Genomic DNA, 15,453 nt, shown 5'->3' on the forward strand with positions numbered 1-15,453 from the left:
CTAAGAGGAATCCAGGGAGAGGCTGCAGATTTGCTGCACTGAGGTTAGTAGTGGTAGATGACTTTTAAAGCTTTACCTAAAATCCAGGTTTTAAAGTTTTGAAGTTTTTTCAAGTTTTACAGATTTAAGGATGCCTTTTGTGTAGCTCTGAACTAACAAAGACTTATTTTCTGGATAGTCGGTACCCAAGCTCAGAAATACATTGTTTTATTTTTTAGGGATTAGATTTTCAATCTGATTATCTCTGAAAAATTCCTCTCTTTTTGCACTTGTTGTCCAGCGGGTTTTGCTTTATTGGATAACCCATCCAAATTGCAGGACAAGAGCTTGTGAAACTAAAAATCTGTTCTTGCTTGTCTGCAGCTGTGAAAAGCAAGCTTGAAACCAGTATCTAAAAGGGAGGGAATAAGGCTCTCCAGATTTCATCTGGGTTTACCTTTTTCTAAATACTTCACAGTGGATGGCAGAATAGTAATCTAGTCTTTAAAGAAGGAAAGGATAATTTATTATAAAAAATTGGGGGCACCGTGACTATGACTATATTTATGTCTAAGGAACAAAGTTCACAAATGATGACAATTAAAAAGCTAACTACGGCCAAGTATTTTATCCTCAGTTGTTATCACTAGTTTTCATAGCTTCCTTTGCTTGCTTATACTACAGAGACGTCATTCTGCATCCTGGATGCGTCATTAAAGAGCCAAATATGAAAAATAGAGCCATCAGATAATCACTAGTAGCAAGCACTGACTATATAGTTATTTGAAGAACTAAGACTAAATGGGGGTTTGGGGCGCCTGGGTGGCTCAGTGGGTTAAAGCCTCTGCCTTCGGCTCAGGTCATGATCCCAGGGTCCTGGGATCGAGCCCCGCATCGGGCTCTCTGCGCGGCAGGGAGCCTGCTTCCTCCTCTCTCTCTGCCTGCCTCTCTGCCTACTTGTAATCTCTGTGTGACTTGTGATCTCTGTCTGTGAAATAAATAAATAAAATCTTTAAAAAAAAAAAAAAAAAAGACTAAATGGGGGTTAGAAGGGAGAGAGTATAGTATGTTATACCAGTATGTTCTGGAAACGCTGACATAGTATGACTTCTGAAAACAGAGAATGGGAAAGGCAAATGGAAAAATTTTAATTGTTTCAGTTATCAAATTGGTGGTGATATTAGCACTGTTATTCTGAGGCTGCTGCATGTGTAAGGTAAGTAAAGGAAATGAGTAACTGTGGGATATTCTAACTCTATCATGCCCTATATGGGTCCTTGAAAACCAGGATTCTCAGTATAGAAAATGGAAATACAGTTGTAATAGAAAGCATTAAGAAAAACTCTGTAGTTCTCAATTTGATTTGGAAGTTTCACAATAAACTCACAAAGTGTTTTATCTTACTAAAAAAAAAAAAAATAGAGATTTCCTAGCTCTCTCCTAGAAACAATGGCCAATCTAACAGCAATGAACATTCTCAGAGCCCTGATTATGGTTTTGAAATACCATTTCCTACTGAAAGTAACCAGGCTTCTTAGAGAAATGGCTCATTCCATGTCTGGGGCAGGTAACACACCAAGTTGAGCCTGGAATATCTTGTCTTCCAGATAGCAAGGAAGGTAATAAAGACAGTGTAGTGTCAAAATGACTCAGAGGCAACTTGGTGAGGCTCCCAATGGCAAAAGATGGGGACAATTTGAACTTAAATAAGGTAATATTTGAAATGGGCTGAAGCCTATCAAATACGTTTGAACCCATGAGTTCATAACACTGAAAAAAAGTGATCTCTGGAAGGTAACTGGAAACAAGTTTATTATCTTGAAAATTAGTAAATGAGAGGAAAATACAAATATTTAGTTTCCCTTTCTTGTACAAACATGACCAGTGGTAAACCAAATAGTGGATATGGGGAAACATCTCTTTATAAAAATGTTCTAACTAATAAATGAAAGAGAAATAATAGAATTAGAATATCCTCCAACTCACAATAAATCAGTAAGTGGATCTAGACATTGAGTATTAACTTCAGCTGACATCACAAATAGAGAGAACCAGACATTGTGTACCCTCTGGCAAAAGAACACACCATAACCTATAGTCTTGCCAAAAAGGACTGAACCTGAGTCTAGTCAAACATCTAGATCCGTGTGTCAATATCCAGAGGAAAGAGGAACATGCTGAGTACCATGAGTACATAGTTAGCAAAATACAACAAAACACAGACTGTGGGAAACTCTATAGGTCATGAGACGAAGTTCTTTAGTAAATTCTAAGGAAAAGAAAGAAGGGAGAACCTATAGGTTAAAAAGATGTAAGAGATGTAGCCAATAAAACAATTTTAAGTGGGTAAGATTAAAATATAGTGTGCAGAGATACACACTTGGGTAATAATAAAGAAATGCAAGGAGGTGATTATAATGGGTATCACTGTAGTGGTTACTTCTGTGGAATTTGGGAAGATGGTTGATAACTGTGACTGGACACACAGAGGATAACCGAGTGGCTGTCAGAATTCTAAAATGGTGTTTCCTTATAATGATGTAAAAAGCTACATTTTGTTTGGTTTTCAGTATTTATATTTTGTATTTTTCTAAAGGAAAAGAAGTAAAAAAAAATCAAAGCCCTTAGGGTTTTCCACTAAAAATTATGGATGTGAACACTTCTACTATAAATATCAGGTTCTTAAGAAACTGCCTATATTGTAGAAATATTTCTAAATAATAAGCTACAAATATTTGAAAAATATAATATTAGATTCTTATTGTGCATAGTTATAAAATTCAAAGAATTAAGTATACATTCCTAACACAAAATTTATTTTGTTACAGTATTATGTTTTACAATGTGGTTAAGTGGACTTTGTTGACTTTCAAAATTTTCCTTATCTACTCTAATACAAGGCTACTCATATTATCCTATCAGAGATTAGATGTACACTAGAACAGATTTTGTATTTCCTTGAATGTCCACACTTGGTTATATTCTCCGTCTTTTTACACAGAACAAAGATTAGTTATCTTGCTCAACCATGATAGTATATATTAATATGTAACGTTACACACAGTATCATTCAATTTGCAAATAAAGACCCTTCACCCACATATCCTGCCTTAAGTTCTCTTCCATATATTAATGGCTGATAGAGACTACTTTTTGTTAAGTTTCTAAAAAACTCAAGAACGTAAAACAGATTTAAGCCATCAAAATGAAAGCAGTTTTAAAACGCAATATAACAAGAAACATGGACAAACGTATAACCGTGTTGTACATTTTCGCCCATCGAACATCGACAATTCCCCTCCACTTGTTCAAGCAGCATCTTAACAAATGGTCCAAGTGTATGGTTTCCTTCTCTTTCCTTTTAATAAAATTATGTGGTGTTTGAGTGATTCACATATTCCAGAAGTGACCGGTCTAAGACCCTTCGGATAAGAGCTTCTTCAATTATATTAAAATCCTACAATAAAGAAAAATAATTAGAAACATATAATCAGAAATGACAGTTTTCAGCAACTGGAGGATAAGGGTCAAGGCAGTGCCTCATTTGGCAGGAAAGTAGAGCCCCGAATTTAGCAAAAACTATCATAAATACCCAGGACTTCTGTTCTGGGGCTAGTGCATTTTCTATTTAATTTTACTGCCTAACAACTAACTCGTTATTGTCATAGTAAAATAGTCTTGATTTGGAATTCAAATTAGTAATTTTAGTCAACATTATAAATCGCAGTTACGGTGCTATGTTCCAAATAAACATGTAATACAGAGTAAAGTCAAGACATTCCTGTAGAATTCACCAATCTCGGCAGTACTACTGAGTATCTATTTCTGAAAAATATGTTGAACACAAAACTCTCTTTCTCCCTGCCTCCCTATGGCCAAAATGGCTTTCAAAACTTTAAGTCAGCACATTCTGTAAATAAAACAAAAACTATTAATAGCCCTATTCTCTGCAATCCATCTCCTCTTCAGCAATAAATCGAACAAAAAGAAAAAAGTAAAATCTCTTTTGGAAATCCATTCTAAAACATAAAAGCATAAAAGCAAATCAACAAAATCCAAAGGAAAGCCATAAAGCCCAGAAAAGCACGAGATCTGGAGTGAATCCTGGCTTTTTTGTAGGCAATTATTAACCTTTGAGCTTAAGGGGTTTCATGCTAAGTGAGGACAGTGACGCAACACTCACTTCACAGAAGCTGCTCTAAGGAATAAAATGAGACACTATACTTAAGGTGCACAGTACAGTACCCAGTAGCTTGGGAAACCAAAAGTCCAAACAAACAATTTGGCTTCCACCTCACTGCCACATCCAAGTGGCATCCAGTTTTGTGTGGGCTAAAAGGACTCTCATCAAAGTTGCTTCCTCCTGACCAGTCCTGGATTATACTTTGGAAAATCCTGAGAAGAATGGACTGAACATGAATAGCTGGGACAGATATGAAATCAACCTGGTTTTTAGAACATCTCATGGAGCGAAGGTAAAGAGGAAGCCCTATGGGTTGTAAAAAATGAGAACCTATAGACCAGAACGAGCCTCTGCTGAGTCCGTGTGCACTTCAGGTTCCCAGAAAAGACATTGTTTGAGCATTGGAGCCTGTGTTGTGGCGCCTGCTCAGCTCTTCAAGTGGTCCTAGTACCCTCTCCCCTTTTCCAGGTGGCCTAATGTCCTTGCCCAAACCGTGCAAATCACTTTACACGCACTGTCACATTTAATCCTCAACAAGAGCTTTGGGGATCAAGTGCTTTTCCTCTCCTCACTTCACACATGAACAGACAGGCTCCATGGTTAAGTACCTTGCCCACAGTCACAGAGCTGTGACCGAGACAGAGCTGTTACTCAAACCCAGGTCAGAACCCAAGCTCCTTGTGTTGAATCTGGATACAGTGGGCAGATCAGAAAGCAAGGAGACATTTTCAAGGGACAATCTTCAACAATTATTAAATTCTATCATGAAATTGCATACAAAGACAGCAGTCAAAAATCATGTGAAAATTACATGCAAAGCTAAATTTAGCTCTTAATACTTCATGTATTTAGATAGCGGTGACAATAATAATACACTACTTCACAACATGGCTATGAGGGATTTTCCTTCTATAATAGGCAATACCCCTTTGTTGAAAGGGACTCAGGAGATAACACATTACCCTCACATGGCAACACACGGAGCAAAGCAGAACAAAGGCTACATTAACTTTTCACTTGTTATTCTCATTCCTGATCATGGGAAATACAGTCATAAGTTAGAACTATTCATACTACATCTAACTTTTCTTCTATCCTAAAAAAAAACAAACCAAACCAAAAACCAAAACAAAACAAAAAACAAAACCTAAGTTAGAACTATTCATACTACATCTAACTTTTCCTCTACCCTAAAAAAAAAAAGAAAATCTTGGGTTGGGGGAGGGAGCATGGGAGGAAAGGCGTCGAAAGGCACAAACTTCCCCTTGTGAGTTAAATAAATACTGGGGATGAAATGTACTACATGAGGACTATAGTTAACACTAATGTATAGCGTGTTCAAAAGCTGGTAAGAGAGTAAATCCTAAAAATTCTCATCACAAAGAAAAAAAATTCTGGTATCTTTAGGAGATGATGGATGTTAAATTATTGTGGTGATAATGTCACACTACGTAAGTCAAACCATTATACTGTATACCTTAAACTTACACAGTGCTACATGTCAATTATTTCTCAATAAAACAGAAAGAAAAAAAAGGTTAATATAATGAGATTGGCCATTAGTTGGTAGTTATTGATGGGTAGTTACTGATACATGGGGGTCCGTGGTACTATGCTGTCTGCTTTTGTATATGTTTATAATTTTTCATAATACAATTTTTTCAGTGTAAAAACGTTCAGTAGACACGAGTTTTGTGTCTCATGGAATTTAAATAAAAAATGAGGCCTGTATGTCTTACTACACTGATAATGCTTTATCTGTTTTTAGCCATTCAATGTACTATAATAGCAAGACGCAGAACAAACTCTGAGCCATTTCGTTACTGATGTGATTTCATCTCATCTCAGCTACGTAAGTTTTCAACTTCATAAAAATTAAAAATATATATAGGGAGGGGCCCAGAGTAGAAATTAAAATAATTTGAAAGTGAAATCTAGTACCTTATACAATGACTAATTACCCAGATCACAAAGAAAATAATTTTGTCTAAGGCAGATGATATCAATAGTCAAGTTTATAAACATTATATTTTTATAATTTCTTGCTTAATGCTAATACTTAACTTCAGGTCTATACATATTTTTTTCTGCTGTAATTTTATTCACTTGGATTTAAAAAGGTAAGCTTAATGCACAACAAACAGAAACATAATGTAAAAGTAAAATAATATACTTACTATGAAATCATCATAAAACAAAGTGTGATTGACTTGCAAATGTCTTATTAAACTGCCACTAAAGCTGCCTGGATTCTCATTAGGTAGTAAACGGCAAAGTGGACAGAACTGGAAATAAAGAAAATCAGGAGTTCAAGAAAGAATGTAAAATAATCAGTGTCGGAATTAAAAAATTAAATAACCATTCAACAAAATGAAATTTAACTTTATGAATCTACTGGCCATTTCTCAGCATAATATTTAAAAACTGCATAAATATTAACAATATTAACCAAATAAAATTGCATTTATTTCTTCATATGCATTTCCTGTACTTACCAGTATGGCTATTTATTTCATATTTATCAATCTATTATTTAAACAATATTGCAGTTAGTAGATGTACCATTACTTACTTAATTAGTTTCCTCCCTTTTTAAATACTTAATGGCTTTAAAAAATAATCTTTTTAATATTCAAGTATTTATAAACTCAGGAAAAATTACAAAAATAATGCAAGATTTCCCATGACTCCATCATCCAGCTTCCCCAGTGCTAATACTTTGTAAATGCAGTACTTTACTAAAACTGGGAAATTAGCAATTAACTAGACTACAAACCTTAGTTAGATCTCACCAGTTTTTGCATGAACTCCATTTTTTGGGTGTATGTGATGAAAAACTCCGGGGACCTGGGTGGCTTAGTCGCTTAACTGTCTGCCTTTGACTCAGGTCATGATATCTGGGTCCTAGGATCAAGCCCCATGTTGGGCTCCTTGCTTGGTGGGGAATCTGCTTCTCCCTCTCCCTCTGCCCCTACCCCACATGCACCTGTGCTCTCTCTCACTAATAAATAAAATCTTTAAAAAATATATATACTGCTTTATTACTTTTTTTTTTACTGCTTTATTACATTTTAACCTAGGGTTTTTAAAATTCTATTTCTTCACATTTTCCTTTTTTAGAATATGAGATGCAGCACCATTACTGACGGCTAGGTATGTGTTAGGCATTAAATTAGGTGGTATTCTCATCTGATCCTCACAACAATCTAGTGAATTAATTATTATCCTATTTCTTTCATGAGCCCACTCTCAGAAAGAAAAAAAAATTAGCTTAAATTTATACCACTGTATATCAGAACTGGGATCTAGGTCTCCTAATAGACAATTCAACATTCTTTTCATATTATAACAGAGCTTAATTTATCTGTCAGGATGGTAACATCTCCCTTTAAATTTAAAAGAGGCCTTCTTGTAATTCTTATTGTTTTATAGGGGTCTCAGTTTCTGTATGCTCAGTATCTAAACATAGTTCAAATTCCAAATCTTGCTTTACTCCATTAATCTTTGTCTTATTTTGAACAGAATCACATCATTTATTGGGAAATTTATTACTACTGCTTTATAGTCACTTATGATTTTCTAAAGCTCTAGCTATCTTCGTTACTTGCCAACACTGGCTATCCCCAAGATAGCACTTAATATACCCTGAGACCCCTAGGCGGTAATGAGAACACAGCTGAGACCAAGAAATATTTTAACAAAAAAGCAACATTAATTTTTTTGCAATGTGAAGGAAGGGACACTAGTATAGACATTTGTTCACTCAGTACTCTTTATAGTGCCCTCTACTATAGGCTGTACACCTGGAATATGGAAACCAGTGAAGACACAGTTGTGTTGCATGACCTGTGAAGTCAGAAAGCCTTCAAATCCCAGCACCAGCTCTTACCAGCTGTGTGACTGACTTGAGCACATGAACTTCCCTCTTGGGTCAAGTGGAGATACCACCACCTAACTTGTAGAGTAGTTATGACGTTTAGAGATAATGTCCTCTATGTGCCACGTACATACTAGGCATTTAATAAACACCATGTGTTTACTACTGTTTGATCCTTGTTTCTGAAGAGCTGGAGCTCCATGAGGGAAGAAAGCCCATGTGTCCTGTTCACTTCTGCATTCCTAGGACCGGGAAAATAGTTCCCAATTTCATCTCTGCCTCTCACTGACTTGGCCTTGGCAAGTCATTAATCTTAATCTGCAACAGGAGACTTAGCTCTGCTTTGCAGAGCTGTTTGTATATTTAAAAGATGTCATTTAACATTATGAAGCTCAGTCATTCTATTAGCTCAGTCCTTGGCACAAATCATAAATGGCTGCTATCGTTATCATGTAAGCAGATACTTTCAATACTGCATAGCAAGTGCTATACCCAAGATGTTACACCATATATTCAAATGTTATACTCAAAAAGGCAGTTCAAGACCTAAAAAAGGAATCATGAATTTTGCCCAGGAAATCAGGAAAGGCGTCAGCCAAGCTGCTGGTAACTGAAAGGAGTCTTGCAGAATGAGCCAGCAATGCCAGAGTGAGAAGCATCACGGGCAGAGAAATAATGTGGGAAAAGGACAGGCCTGCTTAGGGAATGGGAAAAGCTCTGGGAAGCTGAAGGTAGGGCATGTTGGGGGGAGTGGTAGGGGACAAGTTTGGAAGGATAAGTTGGGACCAGTTCTGCTCAACAGATATTTGAGCACCTATTAGGGTTTCCGGAGGACCCATGTCAAGAGTCAGAGGTACAGAGATGCTAAGCCCTGATCCAACGATTAAGGAGATTCCAGATCTAGAGAAGGACAAAGATACAGAAAACCTGGAACTTTAAGCCAAGTAGTTTTTGTTTTCAGTCTGATGTTGACAGGAGGTAGTGGAGACTTTGGTCTTCTGCTGCACATAGTATTTAGTTGTGTAACTCAAGAGATTTCTTCCAGAAGGACACTGGAAAACAACAGGTGACTATCTGTACTACTCTAAGGATTTATTTTGTGTCCTAAATCAAGGGATCTGACCTGAGGGAAGAGAAAGAAATGGTAAGAGACTGACTAATCATCACCAAGTACCTAAGTGTTCACCTACATTCTCACTAACATGCCAATTTGCTACCATCAACTCATCCTTTATTATGTGCCTCCACTCAATGCTCCCAAGGCCATGATACTCATATTAGGAATCAATCAGTGCACAGTGTATATTCAAAGGATGCTGACCTCATCTCAGTATGGACTTTATTTGGTGGTGAACTCCACAGGTGAGAACAGCCACCATACCAGAAGTTACCACCAACTTCAATCCTTCAGAACATTTATTACAAGGAAAACCCAGTTCTATCTATGGTTTAGATTAACCTCCATAGCAACTATCTGATGGCTAGTGCCATCTGGGGAAAAAATTCAAAATTCCTAAATCCAAAAAAAGAGAAAAGGGACATGCGCTAAAATAATTACAGGCAAATATATAACCAAAATTAAGGTACCAGATTGCACATCTAATTTAGCGAGAGTCTGAAAGCAAATTTAATAAAGATTTTTCTTCCTTCCAAAACATTTATGCACATACACTCCCACAGCCTAGTCGACTCACAGATATTCTAAATACCCACAGAAATAAACCACTGTGGGGCAGGTGGCTCAGGCTCTAGTCACCATAGTTTATGTTCCAAACCAAAAGAAGTCCTGTCCCTTCCCTTAAGAAATGAATCTTGGGAGCAAGGCAGAAAATAAGAGACAATTTGAACGCTTGAATCTGGGTGAATGGAATTATGTTCTTCTTTAATATCTTCTTTTTCATTATCACTATAGCCACCCATGTGCTAGGTTCTCCGCCAAGAGGTGGGCAGGCAGTGTTGAACAAGGAAGTTGAGTTCCATGACTTCATGAACCTGACAGCTTATAAGGAGAGACAGACGTGAAATGAACACATGATTACGAATTGTGATAAATGAGAAAAAAAGAGGGGAGGAAAGCAAGAGCTGAAAGTAACTTGATATCATGGAGGGCTTCCCTGAGGAAGAAAAGATTTCAGCAGAGTTCTAAAGGATGAATAGGAGCCAACCACCGAAAGAAAGAGCACTCTGCGGAAAGAACAGCCAGAAAGTGTGGCTTTTGCTGAAACAGGTTCTCTCTCCAAAACAAAATATCAAATTTCTCTCAAAAGTGGTCTCTCAATTCAATCTGAAGCATGCTGCTTATGTCACTGGTCTCCTGTGAGTTTAATATTCCACAGACACAAATTTTCAAAAAATAAAACATGGCAGGGGTGCCTGGGTGGCTCAGTCGGTTAATGAGTTTCGGCTCAGGTCATGATCTCGGGATCCTGGGATCAAGCACCGTGTAGCAACAGCACTTAGGGAGGGAGGGGTCTGCTTCTCCCTCTCCCTCTGCCTGCCCCTTCCCCCCCCACTCCCATGAGTGCTCTCTCTCTAATGAACAGATAAATCGTCAAAAAAATAAAACATGACAGAAATAATTACTATGTGACAGAAAGGAGCTGTCGGTTTTTAAAGCTGCATTTAAGAAAAGTAAAAATTCCTTCGTGTTCTTAACCTGCTACCTACCCCAGTCATGAGCAGCTCAGAAAAGATTAGTTGCTCAGGGTTCTATCTCAGAATTATCTAATTTTATCTAGAAGGCAAAATCACTTGCTCAAATCCCCAACTGTCATGAAACTTCTTACACCAGATTAAGTCAGATGAGGTCACTGATCTTATCTGCAAGCAAACCCAACAACCCAGCCCCTCAGAGCAATAATTCCTTGCTAACTTCTGCACCAATCCAGAATCAGCTTTGGATCTAGGACTTCTCCTGAGGTGTTTTCGCCAACATGTCCCCACTGGGCATCCCTAAGCATGTGAACCCCAAATATGCCACAGTATGTACTTCCAGCCTTTTCATAACCAAAGCACATATCCTGAATTCTAGTGGTTCTAGATCCTTCAGAGTGACACGTGGCTCAAGTTTCTACTCAAGAATGAAACATTAGCAGGAAAACTGAAGGTTTTCTGTTCTAGACAGCCCTCATGTATTACAGAACCACAGATTTTGTGAACAATCTGCTCCTGCCTCAAGGCCATGACAGCATCCTGGTCTTTTGAAATTCACCATTTCACTCCCCTACCCTTCCAGCTTGGGTTCCCCAACTGCAAGAGCACATGGCTTCCTCAAAATCTCCATTAGCCTTGGTTTTATGTAGTTGCTAAAGTGGTAGTAGCCCATCATTAACCCCTGACTCATTCACTGCTACCCTGTGAAAAGGACATCATTATCATCCCCATTTTACAAATGATGAAAGAGAGGCAAAGACACTGGGATTGGTACCAAAGTTTATCTCCTCCAAAGCCTACGTTTTTGACTATTAATTCTACAGGCAAACCGATCCCACCATTCCTGGTTTATTTCTTCCCTTACATCCATTTTCTTCAGTGTCCTCTATCTATCACCTCTAAATCAAGGAAGAGCTAGCTTCCATGGGCCACCTTCAATCTGATGGTCAAACTGAGCAGCACAGGGACTGGGATTCCTGCTGGAACAGGTGCACAGTACCAATGGCCAGCCCAGTACATGACCTGCCCCAGAGTGCGGTTGCCATGAAGCCCAAGACCATAGTCCCAAGCACCTGGTGTTCCTCCAGCCAGAGCAGCACCTGGGTACTAGTGGTTAGGGCTCAGGTTTTCTGGCTAATCCCTTCTTAGGGTTGCTAGGAGACAAAGGAGCACTTAGAACTCAGTTAAGTGGTCACTATTATTATGCCATCCTAACACTTTCTTCTAACTTCCTCTAGCTCCCCAGGGACCTGTCATAAAACAGTTCTGTAACCCAGTTCCTCCCACAGAGCATCTACAGCAGTAAAAGCCCATGATAATCTCCCTTGCTCTCCCAACCCACATCAAGCCATTCCAAGAACCAAAACCCCTAAAACATTAGGATCAGTAACAAATTCTTTTGACTGTGCTGTGTGGCTTTTCTTGGGAATTTTCTAGTAGAGCACAGGGGTTCACCATGCTCAGGGGCTAGAATACTGTATTCAGATTGGCTCACCTATTTTCCAGCTGTGTGAACTTACAAGACTTAATTAACTTCTCTGAGCCTCAATTTATCATTTGTAAAATGGAAGCAATCACACCTATCTTCTAGGACTGCGAGAACTACCCCTGTTGGTAAATTATCTATCTATCTAGTATAGTAACTATGTTTCAATCTCATCACTTTCCAAGAGGATTTTATAGAAAAAGAAAATCCTTAATACTCAAAATAAAAAAAAAACTCGTATCTATATTAACCACACACATACACATGTCTTTGTATACAGATATATACACGTATATTCATATATACAAATATATACATGTACACATTTATAACATAAAACATTTTATATCTCCCAAGCCTTTATTTTAATTTTAAAATAAATGTACCCAGTATAAGCCAGGTTAAGGTGAAAGTGGTTTACTCCTAAACTATAGACAGAAATATAAATTGACACAACCTTTTTGGAATGCATTTAGAAGTATATTTCAAAAGCTATTAAAAAGTTTGCAGTTTCTTGGTCCCAGAAGATAAATCTAAGAATTTCCTCTTGGGGAAAAAAAATCTAATAGAAGGAAAAGTTCAAACGTACAAAATGAATTAAAATCCTAAAATTGGTAACAAGTGTACAAAAAATAGCAAAATGGTTAAGTAAATGAGGATGTACCCAGAACCACCCTGCTTTCCTTCACAACTATACAAAAATGAAAATTATCAAAGCCACACTGCAAAGTAGAACTAAAATGCCAGGCTGAAAAGAAAAAAAAAGGAAGCATCACAATGAACTAGGAAATGATGAGCAGTATGTATGGATAAATAGTCAGACTATGAAATAAAACAATAAACTGAATAAGATGAGTAACTTTCTACTTTTCATTTCTAATAAATTGTCATGATATCCCTATTTGTGTTATTAAAAAATGTTTTTTACTGAAGATGTGGCCACGGTTAGTATACTTAAGTTGGATCTTAGCTATGTATTTCGGATCTTCTTAGTTGATTATGCCCGTAATTATGTGTAAGAGAGAATGTCTAAGTTCATAAATGAAAGAATGATTGTACATTAGTAATTATTGCCACTTTCAATTCAACACCTTCGCATATTACTAATAGTCTTGGAATTATCACAACCTTGACATAAACTATCCTTTAGAACTATGAGTAGAAGCCTACTCAATGATTTCTAGTGTATATTATTTGTAGACATTACAGAAATGTCTAGTAACAAAATTCCTTACCACAGACCTCCTTTCTGATCTGTGATGGGTAATACAGTGATCCAGCAAGCTCTCTTCTTCCAACTCCCTCTGACAAAATGGACACACACACCTGGAAGTCACACAGAATACAAAAATTACTAACGTTGTCGGCATTTAACTAAAGGTAAAAAAATAGAATGTATGCAGATCCAGTTCCCAGCCCTCGTTCTTTCCGATTTGACATTACTTTTCCATTCTGATAATGGGCAGGTGCCCACATTTTTTCTCGTGAGAAAAGTAAGTATCCTCATAGGGACAGGATAGAGAAACAGTTAAATAAACTGAACATGAAGCACTTCATTCTCTTTGGAAGAGAAGTGCAGACTGAGCTCCCACTGACTGAGAAACTGAGGGGGTCACATCACCCAGCTGTCCCTGGGTCACTTTTTCTGTTTCTTTTTTCCCCTCCCTTCCCTAATTCAGGTCACATAACTGGGTGTTACTTTTTCTCCAGCTTCACCAAGCATCTGTAACTACCGGGGTAGCTAAGGAGTATTTGTCCCTTACACTGTGCTGTCCACTACAGGAGCCTAGAGCCATACATGTGTACTGGCACTTGAAACATGGCTAGTGAGATTGAGTTGTCCTGGAAGTACAGAATACACAATGAGTTTCAGAAGCTTAATATTAAATAAAGAGTAAAATATCTCAATAATGTTGATATCAATTACAAATCAAATGATTGTATTTAAGCTATCTTCAGTTAAATAAAATATACTAAAAATTAATTTCACTGTTTCTTTTTACTTTTTTAGTATGGCTATGAGAAAATATGAAATGACCTATCTGTTTTATTGGACAGTGCTGCCTTAAACTCCTAGGGACAATATGGAGGCTTGGAATTTTTTGCTCACTTTCCATCACAGACACAACTTCCTGTTCCCTGACACTTGTACTCCAGATAAGCTGCCTGTGTAAGAATTTTAAAAATTTCAATTATGTACTAATAATTTATTTTATAAATCAAAGATTTCTACCTTTGATGCAAATATTAATTTATCTCCTAAGACTGATTAATCAAAACCCCTCCTCATTTTCTGTTATTTTAATTCTTTATTATCAATTCTAATTAGCAGAAGAAACTACGATTTAAATGAGCTCACATATATTTTTAAATTTTCATGAAGCCTATCAAACTTACAATTAAATCCACACCTTTTCTTAGCCCATTTATTATCCTTCCTTCTTACTGGCCCTTGCAGCCAATCTAACAGAATTCATACTCCGCTTTGAGCTAAAATCCTCATTTAAATTTATAACATCACGGTATAAAACTAATCCTACAATAAAGAATACATGACAAAAGGAAGTATGGCAATCTTTTAGACTTTCAGGCTAGGAAATTTATGCTTTGAGTGTATTTTCTTAAATAATGAAGACTAACATTTTCCTTCAGGAGAGAGAAAAAGAAAGTCACATTCCCACTGAATACCACTATTTGTAACTGAGCTTATAAGGAGATTTAATGGTTTCCAAGCCATTAGCCTATGTAGGGAAACACAAATCATTTCCTTATTTTGTTGGGAGAGAGACTTCAAACTTTGCAATTATAGGATAGGTCATGGCCTGACAGGATAGTAATGGCCCAGATTCATTTCTCTCTCTTTTTTTTTTTTTTAGGAAAAACAAATAATGATCAATATTCTCCACTGCCCCTACTAACCACCTCCATCCTTCCTCCAGCCCCGTTAAAGATTACCCACCAAAAAGTACCGGGTTCAGGATGCCTGGCCCAGGCCTGTTCTTCCTTGCTAGACTATATACCGAGATGTCACTTCCTACCTTCTAAAGCCAAACCAGCAAAACCAGAGGAAAGGAGCAGTGGCAATGGAAGGGTGAAAAAGAAAAGGCTCTGAACCAGGACCGACTTAAAGCCCTTAGTCAGAAAGCAGAGCCTTGCGGAACTTGGACGGTTCCACATTCTATTTTTGGATCTTCCTTAATGCAAACTTGTCTGAGGAAGTTCTCCCAATCTCTCCAGCACTCGGTTGGTTCCCCTCATGAAATGTTTCTTAGGTAG

General features: G+C 37.4%; 1 protein-coding gene across 1 annotated transcript in view; it reads right to left on the reverse strand.

Annotated features, from left to right (window-relative positions):
- Nucleotides 1-2,569: 2,569 nt before the first annotated feature.
- The window catches only part of RNF125 (ring finger protein 125), a 32,646-nt gene continuing 19,762 nt past the window's right edge, over nucleotides 2,570-15,453 (reverse strand). Inside the window, exons 4-6 of the mRNA XM_080821931.1 lie at nucleotides 13,413-13,503; nucleotides 6,340-6,447; nucleotides 2,570-3,436 (exon numbers count right to left, since the gene is read on the reverse strand). Coding sequence (XP_080678057.1) covers nucleotides 3,350-3,436; nucleotides 6,340-6,447; nucleotides 13,413-13,503 — 286 coding nt within the window. The 3' untranslated portion in view covers nucleotides 2,570-3,349. The remainder of the gene's footprint in view (nucleotides 3,437-6,339; nucleotides 6,448-13,412; nucleotides 13,504-15,453) is intronic.

This window comes from Martes martes (assembly GCF_963455335.1).
Source record: "Martes martes genome assembly, chromosome: 13".
Lineage (NCBI taxonomy): Eukaryota > Metazoa > Chordata > Mammalia > Carnivora > Mustelidae > Martes > Martes martes.